Source organism: Pelophylax lessonae, assembly GCF_965119305.1.
Source record: "Pelophylax lessonae genome assembly, chromosome: 4".
Taxonomy (NCBI): Eukaryota; Metazoa; Chordata; class Amphibia; order Anura; family Ranidae; genus Pelophylax; species Pelophylax lessonae.
The window spans coordinates 308,362,111-308,380,890 of record NC_138771.1 but is presented as its reverse complement, the minus strand read 5'-3'; the positions used below and the strand labels follow the sequence as shown (position 1 = coordinate 308,380,890).

The 18,780-nt window shown below is 46.2% G+C and overlaps 1 protein-coding gene across 2 annotated transcripts in view; it reads left to right on the top strand.

Moving 5' to 3' along the window:
• Positions 1-18,780, top strand: part of KIF20A (kinesin family member 20A) — a 46,522-nt gene that overhangs the window by 11,720 nt on the left and 16,022 nt on the right. For both annotated transcript variants that reach the window (XM_082256610.1, XM_082256609.1), the window contains exons 2-9: positions 4,377-4,466; positions 4,542-4,661; positions 8,207-8,345; positions 8,437-8,618; positions 13,568-13,706; positions 13,786-13,986; positions 15,329-15,440; positions 16,317-16,385. In XM_082256610.1, coding sequence (XP_082112736.1) covers positions 4,377-4,466; positions 4,542-4,661; positions 8,207-8,345; positions 8,437-8,618; positions 13,568-13,706; positions 13,786-13,986; positions 15,329-15,440; positions 16,317-16,385 — 1,052 coding nt within the window. The remainder of the gene's footprint in view (positions 1-4,376; positions 4,467-4,541; positions 4,662-8,206; positions 8,346-8,436; positions 8,619-13,567; positions 13,707-13,785; positions 13,987-15,328; positions 15,441-16,316; positions 16,386-18,780) is intronic.

Sequence of the window (18,780 nt, the reverse complement as noted above, 5' to 3'; positions counted from 1 at the left end):
CTCGCCTTCAGCTGGCTGCCTCGGTTCTGGTGTTTCCTCCAGCGGGTAGACACCGTCCAAAGAGGAGCCATAGCTGAGGCTGAAGCTACAGGGAGTCAGCTACTCTCGGAAGCGGCCAGAAAGACCGCACCGGGGGGGACCCGCCTACCTGTCGGCTGCAAAAAGACCTCTATCACCCCAGCCCCGCTCAGGGGGGCTTCCAGGCTGGGGGCCTGCTCTCCACGCTCGGGGAGAGCGTCTGGCGATTGTGCACCCCCCCGCTGTACGGCCGGCGTGGAGCTGCCGGGCCGGATGACGTGGGACATCACTTCCGGTAGGGGCGGGCACTTTGGTCGGCAACCGCGACTTCCGGGTCGCAGCGGTGAGCGGGCCAGATATGAATACTGGTGCTTTCAAACTGCTGGGGGACAGCTGCCTGAAGGTGACTGCTCCGGTGGAGAACAGCACCAGCCAACCTAAGGTAAGGAGACCTGGGGTGGTACTCCCTTACCTTCTCCCACTAGCTCCATTTCTTTTCCCCTAGAGGGCTCTATAAGGGGATCAGGGAGGCTTGAGGGTTACACTGTGGGATCTTTTGGTGATGGTCGTCCCTAGTAACACCCTCTGTTTCCGGTGCTCTAAAAAGGTTTCCTTTTTCCGAAGATGATGATTCGGCGGTTTGGAATAAATCACCTTAACTAGACACAGCCTTTTCACAAGTCTCCAGGCATATGGATCTGGCTTTTGAGGATATGGGGTCGCTTCCTGATCCCATGGATAAGCGAGCAGACTCCCTCCTCAAAAAAGCATGGGACTCCTCTTTAGGAAACCTAAAACCTGCTATGGCAATTACTGTGGTAGCCAGAAACACGGAGTATTTCTTAACACAGATAAAAGCGCACATTGAGGCGGGTACTGCCAAGGAGACCATATCGTCCTACTTTCCCATGCTGCTACGGGGAGTAGCATACATTGCGGATGCCTCCGCGGAGACGGTGCGCATGACAGCCAGGTCATCTGCCTTAACCAATTCGGCTAGGAGAGCTCTCTGGTTAAAAACTTGGCAGGGAGATGGGGGATCCAAAGCTAAGCTGTGTGGGATCCCATTTACAGGGGACCACCTATTTGGTCTAGGATTAGAGACCATCCTAGATCAAACGGCAGATCAGAAAAAATCCTTTCCAGTAAAACAGGGAAAGAAGGTGGGGTTCATAAAAGATCATATCCCCAAAAGAATTCTTCGGCTCCAAGAAAATCTGAAGGACAGAGGAAATCCTGGAGTCAAAAAGGGAAGGGCCGTGGGGACTATTTTTCGCCGTCCTGAACAGCCCAGGAAGTCACAATGACAGCCTCACCACAGTGGGGGGAGACTGGGGACTTTTCTCCCACGGTGGGAAGGGATCACCTACAGCCATTTTATCCTGGAGATCGTAAGACGGGGCTATCAACTGGAGTTCTCAAGCCCTCCCCCTGCCAGGATGTTAATTGCCCATCTGCCAAGGTGCGAGAAGAAGGCCACGGCCATACTTTCCTCCCTCAAAGACCTAAAAAAACAGAAGGTCATCAGGAGGGTATCACCAGGGGAAGTAGAAGGGTTTTACTCCCACATTTTTGTGGTATTAAAGCCCTCAGGCAGTTACAGGTTGATCTTAAACCTAAAGCCCCTGAATCGTTCAATCAGATACAGGAAGTTCAGGATGGACTCTTATCTATTCGATAAGAGCTATCCTTCCCCCCACATTGTTATATGGCCTCGATAGACCTCGAGGATGCCTACCTGCACATTCCCATTGCAGAGAAAAGCCAAAAGTTCCTAAGGTTAGCCGTAAGAACAAGGGAGGACATACAGCATTGACAATTTCAAGCCCTCCCGTTTGGTCTATCCTCTCTCCCCCCCCCCCAAAATATTTGCCAAGGTCATGGCAGAGACCTTGTCATTCATGCGCCTACAGGGGTTGTCGGTCGTTGCCTACCTAGACAACCTGCTACTTTTTGCCCACTCCCGAGAGCAATTGTCCAAGGACCTCCGAGATGCAACACTGGTTCTGGAAAGTTTGGGTTGGCTTCTAAATCTAGAAATATCCTCCCTAGTACCAACACAAAGGATATTGTTCTTGGGCTAGGAGATAGACTCCACTGTCCAGAAAGTCTTCTTACCTCTGGACAAGAAGCCGAAGATAGACAAGTCGGTAGGGCAGTTAAAATCCAACCAAGCAATCTCAGTCAGACAGTCCATGTCTATACTGGGGTTGCTAACAGCCGCCATCCCAGCAGTTCAGTGGGCAGGCCTTCATTTTCGTCCCTTGCAGCTGTTCATTCTGGAAGCTTGGGACCGCAGTCAGGAATCCCTGGATGCTCTAATCCACATCCCAACCGGAGTAAAAAGATCTCTGTGGTGGTGAAGAAAGGCCTCAAACCTATCGCAGGGCCTCTATTGGGTTCAGATAGCTTCCACCATTATCACCACGGATACAAGCGGCACAGGCTAGCTCAGGGGGCTTGGGGACCGGAAGAAGCAAAACAATCCTCCAACTGGAGGGAATTGAGGGCAGTAGAGCTGGCCCTCAGAGCCTTCCAGGAAGACTTGCAGGGACGCCGAATCCATGTTCGGTCGGACAATGCCACAGTGGTGGCATATACAAACCGAAGGGGCAACCAGGAGCAATCTCCTATGGGGATTGGCAAAAAGGATCTTTAAATGGGCCGAAGTCCAAGTTCTCTCTCTTTCGGCGGTCCATCTCAAGGGAGAGTTAAACCAACTAGCCGACTTTCTCAGCAAGGAGAACTGTAAGGGAAGGCAACTGGACTCTAAACCAGGAGGTGTTCAATGTGATTACCCAGAGACGGGGAATACCAAATATCGATCTGTTTGCCTTGCGGCAAAACAGTCACCTCAATTCTTTTCCCTGAACAGATGGGACGGAGCTCTAGGAGTAGATGCTCTGGCTCAACCTTGGGTTTTCCCCAGATCTTATGCCTTCCCTCCACCGGTGCTAATCCCAGCGGTCCTGAGGAAGTTTCAGGAGGAAAATACGACGCTAATCCTTATAGCGCCACTGGCCAAGGAGGCCATGGTTCTCGATCCTAAAGCACCTAGCGGTAGAACCCCCCCCTGGTGAGGGAAGATCTCCTCTATCAGGGCCCAGTACTCTGTCCTCTGACACAACTTTGGAGCCTTGCAGCCTGGCTTCTGAAGAACAACTGTTAAGGAGCAAGGGTTTCTCGGACCAACTGGTGCTAACTCTGCTAAGAAGCAGAAAGAAAGTGGCAATCACTACCGCTAGATGGGTTAGTGAGCTAGAGGCCCTTTCAGTTAAAGCACCTTTCTTACAGATTTTTGCAGATCAAATTATTTTTAAGACCGATCCAACCTTTCTCCTAAGGTGGTCTCGAAGTTCCATAGAGACCAGGAGATAGTGCTACCTACGTTTTGTTCAGATCCTGTGAAGGAACAGGAAATGAATTTTCAAAAGTTAGATGTCAGAAGATGTGTTCTGCAATACTTAACCATCGTGAAGGAGTTCAGGAAGTCAGATTCCTTTTTTGTTTTATTTACTAGTTCAAAAAAGGGTACTAAAGCGTCTAGACGCTCAATAGCCAGATGGCTTAGGCTAGCCATTAGTGAGGCTTATAGGCTTTCCGGGAAGGAGATTCCTATGGGTATCAAGGCGCATTCTACTAGGGCAATGGCGGCCTCTCAGGCGGAAAGATCTGGGGCTACCCTGGAGCAGATCTGTCGGACAGCAACCTTTTCCAGACACTACAGACTGGACCTACTATCCGCTAAGGATCAGGCTTTTGAGCGAAAAGTCCTGCAGGCGGTAGTCCCACCCTGAAGTAAGTACTCGCTTATCCTCTCAGAAGTGCCTGTCCTGAAAGACGATAAGGGAAAATAAAAGTTACTTACTGGTAACTTCTTTTCCAGTAGTCTTTCAGGACAGCACTAATACCCACCCGAAGAACGTCTAAATATAAGATGATCAGAGGATAGAGGTTAGTATGATCTATCTTTGTGTCTCCCCAGTGGCCGGAGGTACTCTTGAAGAACTGAGGCAGCCAGCTGGAAGGGAGCTTTAAATCTAATTGATTGGGGCGGTGTTTCCTATGAAGGGAGGAGCCAGGTTCTTTCAGAGTGCCTGTCCTGAAAGACTACTGGAGAAGACGTTACCAGTAAGTAACTTTAATGTTTTTCCCGTAGCATACAAATCCTCACTTTTTGAGCTCAGTTTGACTTGAAGCATAACCAGGTGTGATGTTTATCCTGGTCTTGACTGATTTTTGGTCAAATTTTAGTGCTGACTTGTTCTGCTTGCAGTATAATATGTTGTAAAAAAAACTTACATCTTTAATTCTACCCCCCTTCTTCTTTTTTTTTTTTTTCTTTATACCTTCTATAGACAATACTCGATGAAGGAACAGACAAAGTAATGGTGTATGTTAGGATCAGACCTTTTGTAGATGGAGAATTGGATAAGAAAGAGGACCAGGTAAGATAGAATAGATCAGCTCGTGTCCTGTTGTGTTTTCCACTATATGTATCTTGACTTCATGTGTCTTTGCAGGGATGTGTGGTGGTAGAAAATCAGGAGACTCTCATCTTGAGAGCACCAAAAGATTCTTTCACAATGAAGAACACTGAACGTGGAATGGGGCAGAGTGCTCACAAATTCACCTTCTCTCAGGTAATGCCCACTAGATGTGAAGTACATACTGCTTATGTCTATGTATTAAAACATTGTGTTTTAGTGTTGTGCACTAGTGCAGCAACTCCAGCCGCGCTCTCTGTTCTCATTTGACAGATTGATAGCAGGAGCCATTTGCTCCCGCTGCTGTCAAATCCAGTAATGTGGGGGGTGGGGCCGAGTCTTGCTGTCTTGCAAGACAGCAAGACATCGGATCCGCCGGTCACAAGTGTGGGGGGGTCCATGACCACGCGGGAGTGCGCGCTCGTTCGCTCCCTAGACCCTCACAGGCTAGGGACGTAGATCTACGTCACTCTGCTTGTGAGGGGCTGACTGCCGCAGTAAATATACTGTGAGCAGTCGGCAAGTGGTTAAGGATTATTTTTACAGTTAACCATGAAATGAGATTATTCCATTTCTTCTAACTTTTATGTACGGTAAAAGGCATCACTCTTACTGAAAAGTCAATTGCCGGCTTTAAAAAAAGGGTTGCAGTTTGTTTTAATCACTTGTTATCCCAGCCATTTATATATGGCCTTTGGGATGTGAACTTGTAAACTAATATACACCTCATTATGGTGCCCATACACTAGCCGAAAAATTGTTTGAAAATCTGTCATTTGAACAAATCTACTATAAAATAGGTTGACGTTTTTGAGCCTAAGTTTGGAGTGACAAGTTTTTTGAAATTTTCTGCCAAACGAATGATAAATTGAAAGGTTCATGTGTTTCTCGTCTAAACTTTGCACTAGGTATATGTGAAAAACAAACAAAAAACAAAATCCTTTATGTCTAACAATTGATCGGTCATTACACAATGGCAAAATTGTTTGCTCTCACGGCCGAGTGTTTGTTTTTATAACAATTAGATTGAAAGATTTTTCATGTAGTGTATGGCCAGCATTAGACTTGTTTTTACACAGCAGAAAAAAAATTGTCTAAAGTTGTTTTATCTTAAACAATACAAGAAATATTTTAAAGGCAGCCCATAGTTTTTAATCTAACATAGTGAAAATTTATACAGCCCACTAAATCCTGCTGGGCCATGACTGGACTGCACTCAGCGTTTTCTGATCTGTCCAGGAGCTGTGTGGAGTACTTCTTGAACAGGTGTGCAGTTTTTCCAGTGGACAGCAAATGTCTCTTCCACTGAAATGTGGGCTACGCTATGCTCTCCCAGCATTTCCCAGGCTGACCTTTATATGCCACAGGGCTTTGTCACTGGGCTAGTGGCATCCAGCCAGGGGGGTCACTGCCTAAAGCAGTATTAAACCCAAACGCAAATATTAATTCTATTGCAGTTTACCAATTCTTATATGTGATGGCTGCATGACTATCATTTTTTTTCTCTTCTTTTTAGGCTTTGTCTTCTATTTTCACCTGGTGATCCAGCCAGTATGTCTGTCTGTTTTTCAAAAGAACAGGTTCTTCTGCAGATGTATCGGTTTACAGGGATGAGACAAACCATTTGCCACTGGCAAGGGTTTCCTACAGTGATCAGCTTTTATTCATGTTAGGCCCCATGCACACGGGGCGTTAGAAAAAACGTGCGTCAGAGCTAGTTTTGGCGCCGGAAAAAGCAGCTGTAAAAAACGTGCTTACAGTAGCTTTTTTCATTTGCGTTATTGCACATTTTGCCACGTTGCCTTTAGCAGCGTTTTTTTCTGCCTCCATTCAAAATCAATGGTTCCCTATGGGAGCCTATTGATTTGAATGGAAGTCGCACCGCAAGTCGGATCAGGATGATCCGACTTGCGCTGTGAGAATCTTGAGGGGGAACTCTATGCCAAAATGGGGAAAAAACAACGTGGGGGTCCCCCCAGGTTCCAAATCAGGCCCTTCGGTTCTGGTATGGAATTTGAGGGTAGCCCCACGCCGGGAAAAAACGGCGTGGGGTCCCCCCAAAATCCATACCAGACCCTTATCCGAGCATGCAGGAAAGGTGAGGGGACGAGCGAGCGGCCCCACCCCCACTGGACCACACCAGGCCACACGCCCTCAAACATGGGGGGGGGGGGGTGTGGGTGCTTTGGGGCAGGGGGAGCTCTGCACCCCCTACCCCAAAGCACCTTGCCCCCATGTTGATGAGGACAAGGGCCTCATCCCCACAACCCTGGCCGGTGGTTGTGGGGGTCTGCGGGCAGGGGGCTCAGCGGAATCTGGAAGCCCCCTTTAACAAGGGGGGCCCCCCAGATCCCGGACCCCCTCCCTATATGAATGGGTATGGGGTACATTGTACCCTTACCCATTCACCCCATAAAAGGCAGTGTATGTGAATAACAACAGGAGACGTTTTGGAAAGTTTATTAAAAATCTTCATCCGGTCTTCTCCTGCTCTGTTCTTCTCCCTCTCCGGTCTTCTGCTCTATTGCTGTCCGCTCTTCTGCTGTCCAATCTTCTGCTCTTTTGCCCTCGGCTCTTCTTCTTCTTCCTCCGGTCCTCCTCCGACGTCTCCGGTGATTATGCCGGTCTCTGAAGCTTATTATATAGCCATTAGGGGCGTGGCCGCCCGATGTCGTCTGACATAAGGGGGCGGGGCCTCCTTAGCGCATCCTAAGGAGATTGCCTTGCAGTCTCTGGATGTGGTTCAGGTGATCAAGGGTGTATCTGGCAGCAACCAAGTCGTTTAGGAAATCAGACTCACTTTTTGTCCTTACAGATGGACCTCGCAAGGGGTCGGCTGTGTTTTGCAGCGACAATTTCCAGTTGGATCAGACAGATAGTAGTGCAGGCCTATTCAATCAAGGGTCAGATTCCTCCTTTCCCTGTTAAGGCGCATTCTACACAGGCGCTTGGTGCCTCCTGGGCCTTCCGCCATCAGGCGTCAGTGATGCAGGTTTGCAAGACAGCCATCTGGTCGTCTGTGCACACTTTAACAAAATTTTGCAAAGTCGATGTGCTGGCATCTGCGAATGCTGCTTTTGGCCGCAAGGTTTTGCAGGCCACTGTTTGAGAGGACTTGATCCTCTTTTAGGGTGTATTGTTTTCAGGTGAGCTCCAGTTCTTGGTTGAGCTCAGTGTTACTTGGTTGGCTAAGGTTAGCCTTTGGGAATTTTTTTCTGCTGGTTTTTTTTTTTTTTCACTATCCCTCATGTTTGACACTGCTTTGGGACATCCCAATGGTCAAGAAGATTCTGGTGTTGAACGAAAGAGAAAATTGGATTTTTGTCTTACCGTAAAATCCTTTTCTCTAATGTTCATTGACACACAGCACTGCTTGCAACAAACTTAACGCCTATAGCAGGAAGTGGGAGTATACCCCCTGGGACTGCCCCATAGACGTGGTCTAGTTTTTTTTTTTTCCCTGCCTAATGTCCTACTCATGTAGGGGGCAGCATAACCCAATGGTCAAGAAGATTCTGAAGCTGTGTCGGTCAATGAACATCAGAGAAAAGGATTTTACGGTAAGAGAAAAATCCAATTTTTTTTTTTATTTTTATTTTTTTTTTTATTTTGGTATATGGAAGCCCCTTTGAAAGAATGCACCAAGGCTCAATATCATAATTTTAAATTGTCAGTTAAGAAAGGTGTTTTTCCTATAATAGATTTTCGGGCCGGAGGTTGACCAGAAACCGTTTTTTGATGGGACTATGAGGAGAGTGGTGAAGGATGCACTAAATGGACAAAACTGGCTGGTTTATACATATGGAGTCACCAATTCTGGCAAGACTTATACCATACAAGGTAGGATTATGTAAAAATAAATGTTGACTTTTTGGGCTTTTGCTTAATATACACATTTTGATGGAAGTTTCTGTTCCATTTTTCTTTTCAGGAACAAACAAAGATGGTGGCATTCTGCCTCGGTCCATTGCCCTCATCTTCAACAGTGCTCAGGACCGCCTGTACAAAAGCTCTGACCTCAAACCTCTCTCTAACGAAGTTATTTGGCTGGACAGCAAACAAGTGCGGCAGGAAGAGTTAAAGAAGATCTCCTTACTTTCTAATTTACGAGAGGTCAGTGTACTTAGAAAGTACCTAAAGCTTGACTTCATCCAAACGGGTGAATACAAAGAAAAAACTGTATAAAAAGAGAGCTGCCTTACCTGTCAAAGGATTTCCTGAGGTTTGCACAGCTCTGCCACACAGTACAGCAATGTCTGGCATAGCCAGAGACCTAATTTCTTTTGTTCACCGATGGACACAGTTCCATGTCTTCTAGGCCATTGAGCTTTATGCTGCTTTCTCTTCAGGAGTAGGACTAGGTGGAAACCTTTTGGTTATGCCTGTGAGGCAGTCCCATAAGGTATACCATCACTTCCTGTCTAGGACTTCGTTTTTTTTCTGCCTAGTCAGGAGTAAGGACCTGGCACTCTGCTGGGATCTGCCATTTATTCCCTTTTTTAAATGGAATTTTTTTACTTTATTTTGTTTCTGTGTGAACTACAGTCAACAGCCGTACTGGGCGATGCACTGGCTATCATGGATCCTTATGGTCTTCCGAGTTTGGCCTGCCAGCAAGGCCCAACTTTTAGCTCCGGGCTAGGTTGGCCGCGACATAGCCGCACTGGACGGGGGGCTGGCCGGCAAGTGAAACGCCTTGCAAGGTCCTGGCCACGACACCTCGCATAGCCCTGGTCACCACAGCAGTCATGATCGGAGATGCAGCGTACCTTAGGCTGCAGCACCCCCATTCAAAGATGTGTGGTAAGTAGTGCCCCCCCCCTTCTTACGGTATTGCTGGGGGGGTCACGGGTCACCCCCCACCTTAACGGCATGGGCAAAGATTTTATGCCAGGATCTGGAAGGGAGTCAACAACCTCCTGAGCTGACGGATCAGTTGATCCATGGGTTACAGTACATTTGTGATGCATCTTTGGATGCAGCCCTCTTGGAAGGCAGGGTATCTGTGTGACAGCAGTGATTCTTCGCCACATGGTATGGTTGTAGTACTGGTCGGCTGACCAGGCTTCTAAAAAGGTGCTGACTGATCTACTCTTTGTAGGTGACCGTTTGTTCGGGGCCTCTATGGAAGAGATCATGAAGGGTCTTACGGGAGGTAAGAGTACTTTACTTCAGCAGGTTGCTAGGGGCATGGAACCTCGTCCTAAACGTGGTCCTTTCTTCTCGGTTCACAAACGGCCCTTTCGTCCGTCTGGATCGCAGGAAAAGGGTTCGATATCCACCCGTAACTTTGCGGGAGGCTCGAAGAGACCCTGGAACGATACGTCCAAATTGGGCACTTCTGATCCCGCAGACAAGCCTTCACCAGCCTGAAGGGGACCCCTCACCCGCATCTGGGGTTGGGGGGACATCTTCGCCTTTTTCCGGATCCGTGGACTGTGCTCATTCAGGACAGATGGGTCCATGGGTTGGTTCGGTTACAAGATCGAGTTTCGGCCCTTGCCTCTGGCAAGGTTCTTTCCTTTCAACTTAGGCCTGTCTCACGAGAGGCTACAGGGCCTCTATGGGGCAGTGTAGGACTTGTTAGCACAAGGAGTTATTGTCGGTTCCAGAGTTGACACATTTTTAAGGATTTTATTCAAATCTGTTTCCAGGAAGGAAGGCAAAGTTTGTCTGATCTTGGATCTCAAGGCTCTGAACCACTTTGTGCGGGTTCAGAAATTTCGGATGGAGTCCATCTGCACAGTAGTAGCTTTCTTTCATCAAGGGGATCTTTTGGCTTCTATCGATCTCAAGGACGCTTACCTTCATATTCCAACATATGTCAGGCATTAGCGTTTTTTTCTTCTTTTTGCCGTGGGCGAGGAGCACTATCAATTTGTGGCGTTACCTTTTGATCTCTCTTCAGCTCCTCGGGTGTTCACAAAGGTTTTGGTCCCAGTTCTGGCCTTGCTACAACAGACGGGGATTGCGGTACTGGGTTACCTGGACAATCTGCTACTCGGCTCTAGAAGCCTACTTGAACATTACTCTACAGGAGTTCGGATGGAAGCTAAATTTTCAGAAATCTGTACTGACTCTGGATTAGTTGGGTCTGATGCTGGACTTAGCGTCAACCCAGGTGTTTCTTCCTCAGGTGACACTTATGAAGCTACAGGATGCTGTTCGGCTCCTGTTGTCCAACCATCGGACGTCGCTCAAAACTTGCATACAAGTGCTGGGTCTGATGGTTTCCACCTTCGAGGCAGTTCTGTTTGTGCAGTTCCATATCGGACCTCTGCAAAGGGAGATTTTGACCAAATGGAACAAGGATCTGCTTTCTTTGGACAATATGATCCTGTTGAGTCGGGGTTTGAGGGAGTCTCTGCTATGGTGGCTCAGCTCCCTTCGTCTGGGAAAATCCTTTCTTTCACTGTATTGGACTGTGTGATCACAACGGATGCCAGTCTGTCTGGATGGGGAGGTGTCTTGGGAGTGTACTCGGCCTAAGGTGTTTTTGACTCAAGACGAGTCCAGGCTGCCGATTCAACATCCTGGAAATTCGGGCGATCAGACTGTCTGTCTCAATGGACAGATCGTCTGCAGGGACGCCCTGTGCGGATACAATCGGACAATGCTGTGGCTTTGGCATATGTGAATCATCAAGGGGGCACAAAGGGTGCTGTGGCAGCCCGGGAAGTGGCCGGTATCTTGAGGTGGCGGCCCCTTAGTGTCAGTATCGTCTGATTTACGCCTTTCTTTCAATACAACTTCTGTCTAGACTGCTATGCAGAATTGAGGTAGAAGGGGATTCCAGTCGTTCTGGTGGCACCAGACTGGCCTCGCCGGTCTTGGTACGCAGGCCTGGTAAGGCTGGTAGCAGACGTCCCTTGGAAACTTCCTCTCAGGGAAGATATTCTGTCTCAGGGACCAATCTTCCATTCTGCTTGATGGTCACTGGCTATTGAAAACCAGGTGCTGAAGGACAGAGGGCTGTCTGGAGTCCGTGATTCCTACGCTGTTGAAAGCTAGGAAATCTACTTCCTGGAAGGGGGGTGGGGGGTGGGTTCCCTGTTCCTTGCCTGTTGGGAGTTTCTACAACTAGGTGTAGATCAACGTTTGGCTCTGGACACCATCAAGGGCCAGATTTCTCTTTTGGCCATATTTTTCCAAAGGCCGTGGGCAGCGAAGACCTTGGTTCACACTTTTGTGCAGGGAGTTTGCCCTCTGGTTATGCCGGTGAGATCCCTGGTGCCTCCATGGGACTTCAATTTGGTACTGTCGGTGCTTCAAAAGCCTCACTTTAAAAATATTTGAGAACTCACTCTGTCGCGGAAGGTGGCCTTCTTAGTCGCTATTACTTCCGCACGTAGGGTGTCGGAGTTGGCTGCCTTGTACTGTCGGTTACCTTACATGGTGATTCATAGGGACAAAGTGGTGCTGCGACCCTGGTGATTCATAGGGACAAAGTGGTGTTGCGACCCTATAAGGCGTTCCTTACTAAGGTGGTTATCTCGGGGGTTTAATTTGAATGAAGATATTGTTAACGTCCTTATGTCCTAAGCCCAAAAATCCTAAGGAAACTGCTTTACATTCCTTGGATGGTCAGGGCGATTCAGGTGTACCTGGCGGTGACTGAACCAATTTGAAAATCCGATTTTGTTTGTTCTTACGGGTGGACCTCGTAAGGGCCATGCCGCATCTGCTGCGCCCATTTCCCAAGTGGATCAGGCAGGCAGTAGTGCAGGCCTACTCTATTAAGGGACAGGTTTCTCTTTTCCCTGTTTAAGGCACGTTCTACGAGGGCGCCTAGTGCCTCCTTGGCCTTCCGTCATCAGGCGTCAGTGGTTCAGGTGTGCAAGGCAGCTATGTTGCTGTCTGTACACAATTCACAAATTTTATAAGGTGGATGTACTTGCATCTTTAGATGCGGCGTTCGGCCGCAAAGTTTTGCAGGCTGTGGTTGCAGAGGCTTCCACTTCTTGATGGTGTCCGTGTTTTTTTTTTTTTTTCTTCGTTATGGTGAGCTCCAGTTGTTGTGCTCCTGTTGTGGGTTTTTTTGTTTTTTTAACCTGGTTGGCTATGTCTAGCCTTGTTAGGAATTCTACGTATTGCTGTATTTTTCCCACCCCTCATATTGATACTGCTTTGGGACATCCCAGTGGTCTAGAACAGTGGTCCTCAACCCTGGTCCTCAGGGCCCACTAACAGGCCAGGTTTGCAAGATAACTGAAATACATCCCAGGTGATCTAATTTGCTGCTCAGTGATTGCAGTATACTAGTCTGCATCTCCCCAAGGTAATACTTAAAATCTGGCCTGTTAGTGTGCCCTGAGGACCAGAGTTGGGAAACACTGGTCTAGAAGACATGGAGCTGTGTCCGTCGGTGAACGAAAGAGAAAACTGGAATTTTGTCTTACTGTAAAAGCATCCCTTTTATTACACAGTTTGACAGCTGCTGTTGTGGCCTACAATGGTCTTCATTACATATATTATATTCTTGGTTTATAGATCTTTAAAATAAAGAGCTTGGATTTTTATTGGTATTGTGTTTTTGACTTGGCCTAAAGTAGGAAAAAAAGCTTTTGAGTTTTCTTTCCCTCTTCCAGTCTGTAAATAGACAATGAGCAGAGAAGCAACCGACTGATGAGCTGGTCTGTTTCTCTGATCTCCCCTTCTATAAGCATGCTTATTGCATTGCAGCATAACTTTGTCTTTGTGCTTGTATTCCCTCTCCTAATTGAGATGTGCAGGGGATGTACGATGCTGTTACCTAAATTCACGCTCGCCCTAGAATTACTCCATTAACAGTCTGTACCTTGATAAAAGCATAGCACTATTTGTTTTGACTTCTTTAATGTTCATGGAGTAATTCTAGGGTAAGCTTCCACATTAATGAACCCAGAGCATCAATATTTTTTGTCTGGAGTTCAGCTACTAGTATACCAAAAATAGTACTGTTCACATCAAATTGGCCATTTTTTTTTTTTTTCCGGAACTCTTATTGTAATGACTTTTTTTTTTTTTTTTTTTTTTTTTTTTTTTTTTTTTGCTTGGTATTTTTTGGTGATTGTTTGCTGTAGGAAGAACTTATGACTCCAATGAAAAGGAGTGCTGGCAATGAGTCCCAACTTCGGGCTGCTTCAAGTTTGAGCTTTGACAGTGGAATTGGAGGACTCTCCTCGACAAGTCATGCCAATCAGACCAGCATTCAGCTGGAAGGTATTGTAAAATATAACATTCATAAAAAATGTGCATGAAATACATTTACATTATTGACTGGTGTTTTCTTACACTTTAGAAACATGCTCCCGTTGGGGTGAGCAAGATGCCATTTCACTTCAGGAACCTTCTGATATTCAGCTGTCCATTTGGGTGTCTTACTTTGAAATTTATAACGAGTTTGTGTATGACTTATTGGAGCCTGTGTCCTCTGGCCCAAACCGCAAAAGAACAACACTGAGGCTGTGTGAAGACAGGAATGGAAACCCCTATGTGAAAGGTAAGGTTATACAGCCTTCTATAATTAGAAGTGTTCTAGCGCGCTCTAAAATTAAAAAAAACAATTGCTTGGTCTGCTTATTTATTTTCCCCTCTGCACTTTCTAAATAAAATGGGCGGGGCGCCTGTAGCTTAGAAAATCTAAATGTACTTGCTTTTGCCCCTGCTTGTCCATGGCACCTAAGAGAGGTGATGTCTTGCTCTTTCCAAGGAGACACCAGTGAATGCTGAGTAGGCCAGATTTTAAGTGGATTCTCCTGCAGTGTGCCTGTAGTGCCATCTCTTAAGACTGGGTTACTTGGTATTCCCTGTGATCTTGTTGTTTTCCAACATCATCCCTTAAATCTTTCCTTCAATAGTTTTTTGAGTTTAAAAAAAAAAAAAAAACTTCAAATTCAAACAGCTTTATTAATTTTTTGCATACTGCTGACTCAGCAGCTCCGTTTTTTAAATCAAGATGGTAAGCATTTCAGCGAAGAAGCTAACCTTTTAGAAAAAGACAGCTTCCCCCCCCCCCATATGTTTCTCTGAATGGTTTACGTTAAACGGTGTTTTTGCATTTGGTGTGTGTTTTGCCTCTTCCATTTGCTGGTTGCTCATCATGTTTAGTAGTGCAACATAATGATGGTTCTTTACATCTCCCTCTCCCTCCTTTTCTAAGCAAGAGGCCGGTTTACTGTAAGGGAAAAAAGGACACCAGAGGGGCCCCAAATGGTCACTCCGGTAAAGGAGAACTAACAACTGTGTAAGATCAAAAAATTCCTTTTTTTTAAAAAAAAAAAAAAAATTAAATTGCAAAAATGTGTCATTAAATATACCTACCCAAAATTACTGTCCACAGTCCGGCCCCCCCCCTCCTGCCCTTTAGTGGGGGTCGGACTGTGACCATTGGGAGTAGAAAATGCCCCAGCATCAGTGCCCCATCATTGGTTTTAATGGGAGGATTCGTGCCCCATTGTGTCAGTAGCGGGAATTAATACAGGTGTGTAAGCGCTTCCACCTTCTCACCCCAGTAGGGTGCCCATCGCAGGTGTTGGTGGAATAGATCCCCAAGGGCCAGATAAAGGCAAGCAAGAAACCACATCTGGCCCCCGGGCTGCTGTTTGAAGGCCACTGCTCTATAGCTTATTTTGAAATCCTTGGCAGTTCTATTAGGACACAGACTACACTGCCTGATATGATCAGTCATTGGAGTATACACAAATTTTTGAATGTTTGCTACAATCCTAAATAGAGCAAGAAATTCTCTGTCAACAAATATTGTCACACAAATGTTACAATCTTTTCAAACTATCATTATAAAATTAATTTAGTGTTTACCTTTTTACAAATGTTTCTCACAGACCTCAATTGGATTAATGTACACAGTGCAGATGAAGCTTGGAAAGTGCTGAGAGTTGGAAGGAAAAATCAGAGCTTTGCCAGCACCCACCTAAATCAGAATTCCAGCAGAAGGTGCAATGAAATGTTTGCTAAATATTGGAAATATTTTTAAAATAAAAAATCATCTAGGGATCTCGTCACAGAAAACTGACATCTGAATCTAACCTTTTTATAGCAATGTCATCAAAATTTACACCAGAATTAAATGGCCCTTAGTAGGTACCAGTATGATATTAGAATTTTTGTGTATGTGGCACTCCACATCTATAGAATGCTTACTGTATGTAATTCATGGAGCACACATGTTTTCAAGAGAAGGCGATTGCATAGAGTCTGTGTTTCAATTAATTATATTGATGCAGACAAAAATCTTTATAAATTCACTGATGCTCATCTCTTAGGCATAATTATACAAACATAGTAGCCATAAAGGATGGACATTTTTATATACACAAAACAAGAACACTTGTCACTTAAACATATTTTACATTAATTTACAACACTTTCTGCAGTTTCATTTTACATAGTGCTGCAATGTTCAGTTTGTGTGTTTTTTTTTTTGTGTTTTTTTTTTTTTTTTTCTGACAACTCCCAACCAATGTAAACAGCGGAAATGTGCAAATATCACAGATTGCAAACCTGTCTCAAAAAACCTATATACCAAGTGTGCCATCCCAAGCATTTGTACTATAAAATATCCACATATTCATAAGAACACTTATGGGACATTTAAAGCAGTGAATCGGACATTCACTGCAGGGGAATTTTCCAGGTGCATGTATTAATGAGTAACCACTAGTTAATATTTGGTAAAAGTCTCATTTACTGCTTTATAAATATATCCCTAATTTTATTGCACATGCAAAATACATGTATGCGTTTTGTTTGAGTATTCTTAACGCCAATAACTTTCCCCTTAATTTTTTTTTTTTTATTCCCTTTTTTTAGTCATAGTATATTTTGCATCCGGATCCTTCACTTGCAGGGAAAGCATGATATGACCCCAAAGATCAGCGAGTAAGTATGTGAGAACAAGTCCAGAAAATGGAAATTTTTCAAGACTGGTAAAATTAGAAATAGCGCTGCCCTTGATGTCTTTAAAGCCTAACTTGAGGCACAGTTCTTTATGTGAACTAGAGCTACACAATTCATAGTTAAAAAATCGCTAACTCCTTCTCTCCCCCCCCCCTCCCCTCGTGATACTAAAACGGCATGTACTCAATTTCTTTGCTAACTCACAGCTGTCGAAGAAAGAGCCTTTGAAATGTTTATCAACCTTGTTAAAGAGGTTGTAAACTCATGACACTTTTTTTTTTTTGCTGCAACCTGAAAGAGAAACCCATAATGAGCTAGTATGCATCGCATACTAGCTCATTATGAAATACTTGCCTAAGAACGAGCCCCCGCCGTGCCGCCTGCTCACCTGTATGACGGGCGACATGTCCAGTCGCCCGTCTTGGCCGGAGCCGCGGTGACGTCACTCCTGTGTGCGGGAGCCGAGAGTCACGGCACGGGGCTCTGAAGAAACGGCACCAGCGGCCGTTCCTTCAGAGCGCATGCGCCAGTGACGTCACTGGCTGTATGTAAGGTAAATATCTCCTAAACGGTACATGTTTAGGAGATATTTACAGTACCTATAGGTAAGCCTTAATATAGGCTTGCCTATAGGTAAAAGTGTCGATGAGGGTTTACTTCCTCTTTAAGGCTGCTAGATAACTATAAACACAATGTTTTACAATGTATAATTTTGTTCTTTTAGATCAAAGGAAACTTCCGTCTGTAAATGAGGGCAGTTTAACCTCTTAAATAAAGACTAAGCCTTTTTCTGAAAATTGCTTACAAGATAAAATCAGTATTTCTCTTTCGTTTGAAGGACATAGCTCCAGAATCTTCTTGACCGTTGGGTTATGCTGCCCCCTACAGGAGTAGGACGCTAGGCAGGAAAAAGCTTTACAATGCCTATGGGGCAGTCCCAGGGGATATACTCCCACTCTCTGCTATAGGCGCTAAGTTTTTTTTTTTTTTTTTTTTTTTTTTTTTCTTTGCCTAATTGGGAGTAAGGACCTAGTTCCTTGCTTGGGATCTCTGGTCCTAACATTTTTTCCTCTTATATTCTGTTCCTGTGCGAACTACAATCAACTGCTGGACTGGGTGAGGAACTGGATATTCTAGATCCTTAGCAGTCTCCCCAGTCCGGCCAGCGAGTGTGCACAGGCTTCAGCTCTGCGCTAGGTCAGTCGTGACCTAGCCCCACTGGACGGCGAGTTAAATGTCTCGCGAGGGCACATACAACCTGGTCCTGACCTGAGTGCAGCATGCCTCTTGGCCTGCAACACCCCCGATGGTGCGGTGGTCTGCCCGGAGCGGTGCCCACTCGGTTCCATGGTGTGGTAAGTAGTGCCCCCCCCCCCCCTTTTCCTTGGTGGCCTTTTGGGGTGGACGTGGGGACCTCCCAGGTTCCCCTACCTGCCCCTCTAAATTTCGGTCACACTGAGTCTTTCGGCCCCCCCCACAAAAATTTAGCCTGTGGCCTACTGGGCCATATGGTTAGCTTTGCACCTCTCTTGATCTGGGTGGCGCTGTGTGGGCACTTAATTTTTAGTGACAGTTTTGCCGTCGTTTGGACGAGGGTACCCTGCCTGCGCGTCACGGCAGGGGGCCTCCCTTTAAGGGGGTTATGTCCTCTATGGATGGCGACCACCCCCCCTTTTTTTTTTTTTTGTGGGGTCTCATGGGTGGTCCATTTGTGAACCCTTGGCCGGTGTTCCCTTGCGGGATCGCAGTCGACGACCTCCCCTGGTTATGTTTCAGGGTGAGCTTGGTATGTAGCGACCCTCTTCTGGGTCTGTGTCCACGCATTTAACAGTGCTCTGATAGTGGGGATGATTCCTCTTCTACTGCAGCCACGCATGGAAAGGCGCTGGTGGAGGCACTGATTGTATTGGTTTGGGTATCTTTAAAAATGGAGGATCCAGCTGCTGTGTCGGATGCGCCGGTCCCCTTTTTGGTACCTGCAGCTCCTCAAAAGTGGCAAAGGTATTCCCTTTTCCCGCCTACTTTGACAAAATTGTCGCGAGTCAGTGGGGTTGTCCTAAACACAATATGGCGATGTCTAAGCGTTTCGCTAGATGGTATCTCTTTATGGAGTCCCTGTTGAATAAAGTTGAGTCCCACCTGTGGTTGACTCTCAGGTTTCCAGGCAGATTAAATGCACCCCATTTCCGGTGGAGGAGTCTCCAGCTTTTAAAGACCCCTTTGACAGAGTCGAGACTTTGGTCTGCCATGTTTACTGTGGCCGGTGTTCACCATAGCCTTGGTGTCCCAGACTGTCTGAGTGGGCATAGATTTTGCACCAGGATCTGGAGGGGGGGGGGGGGGAGACAGCTTCTCCCTGTCTTTGTGAAGCTGGCGA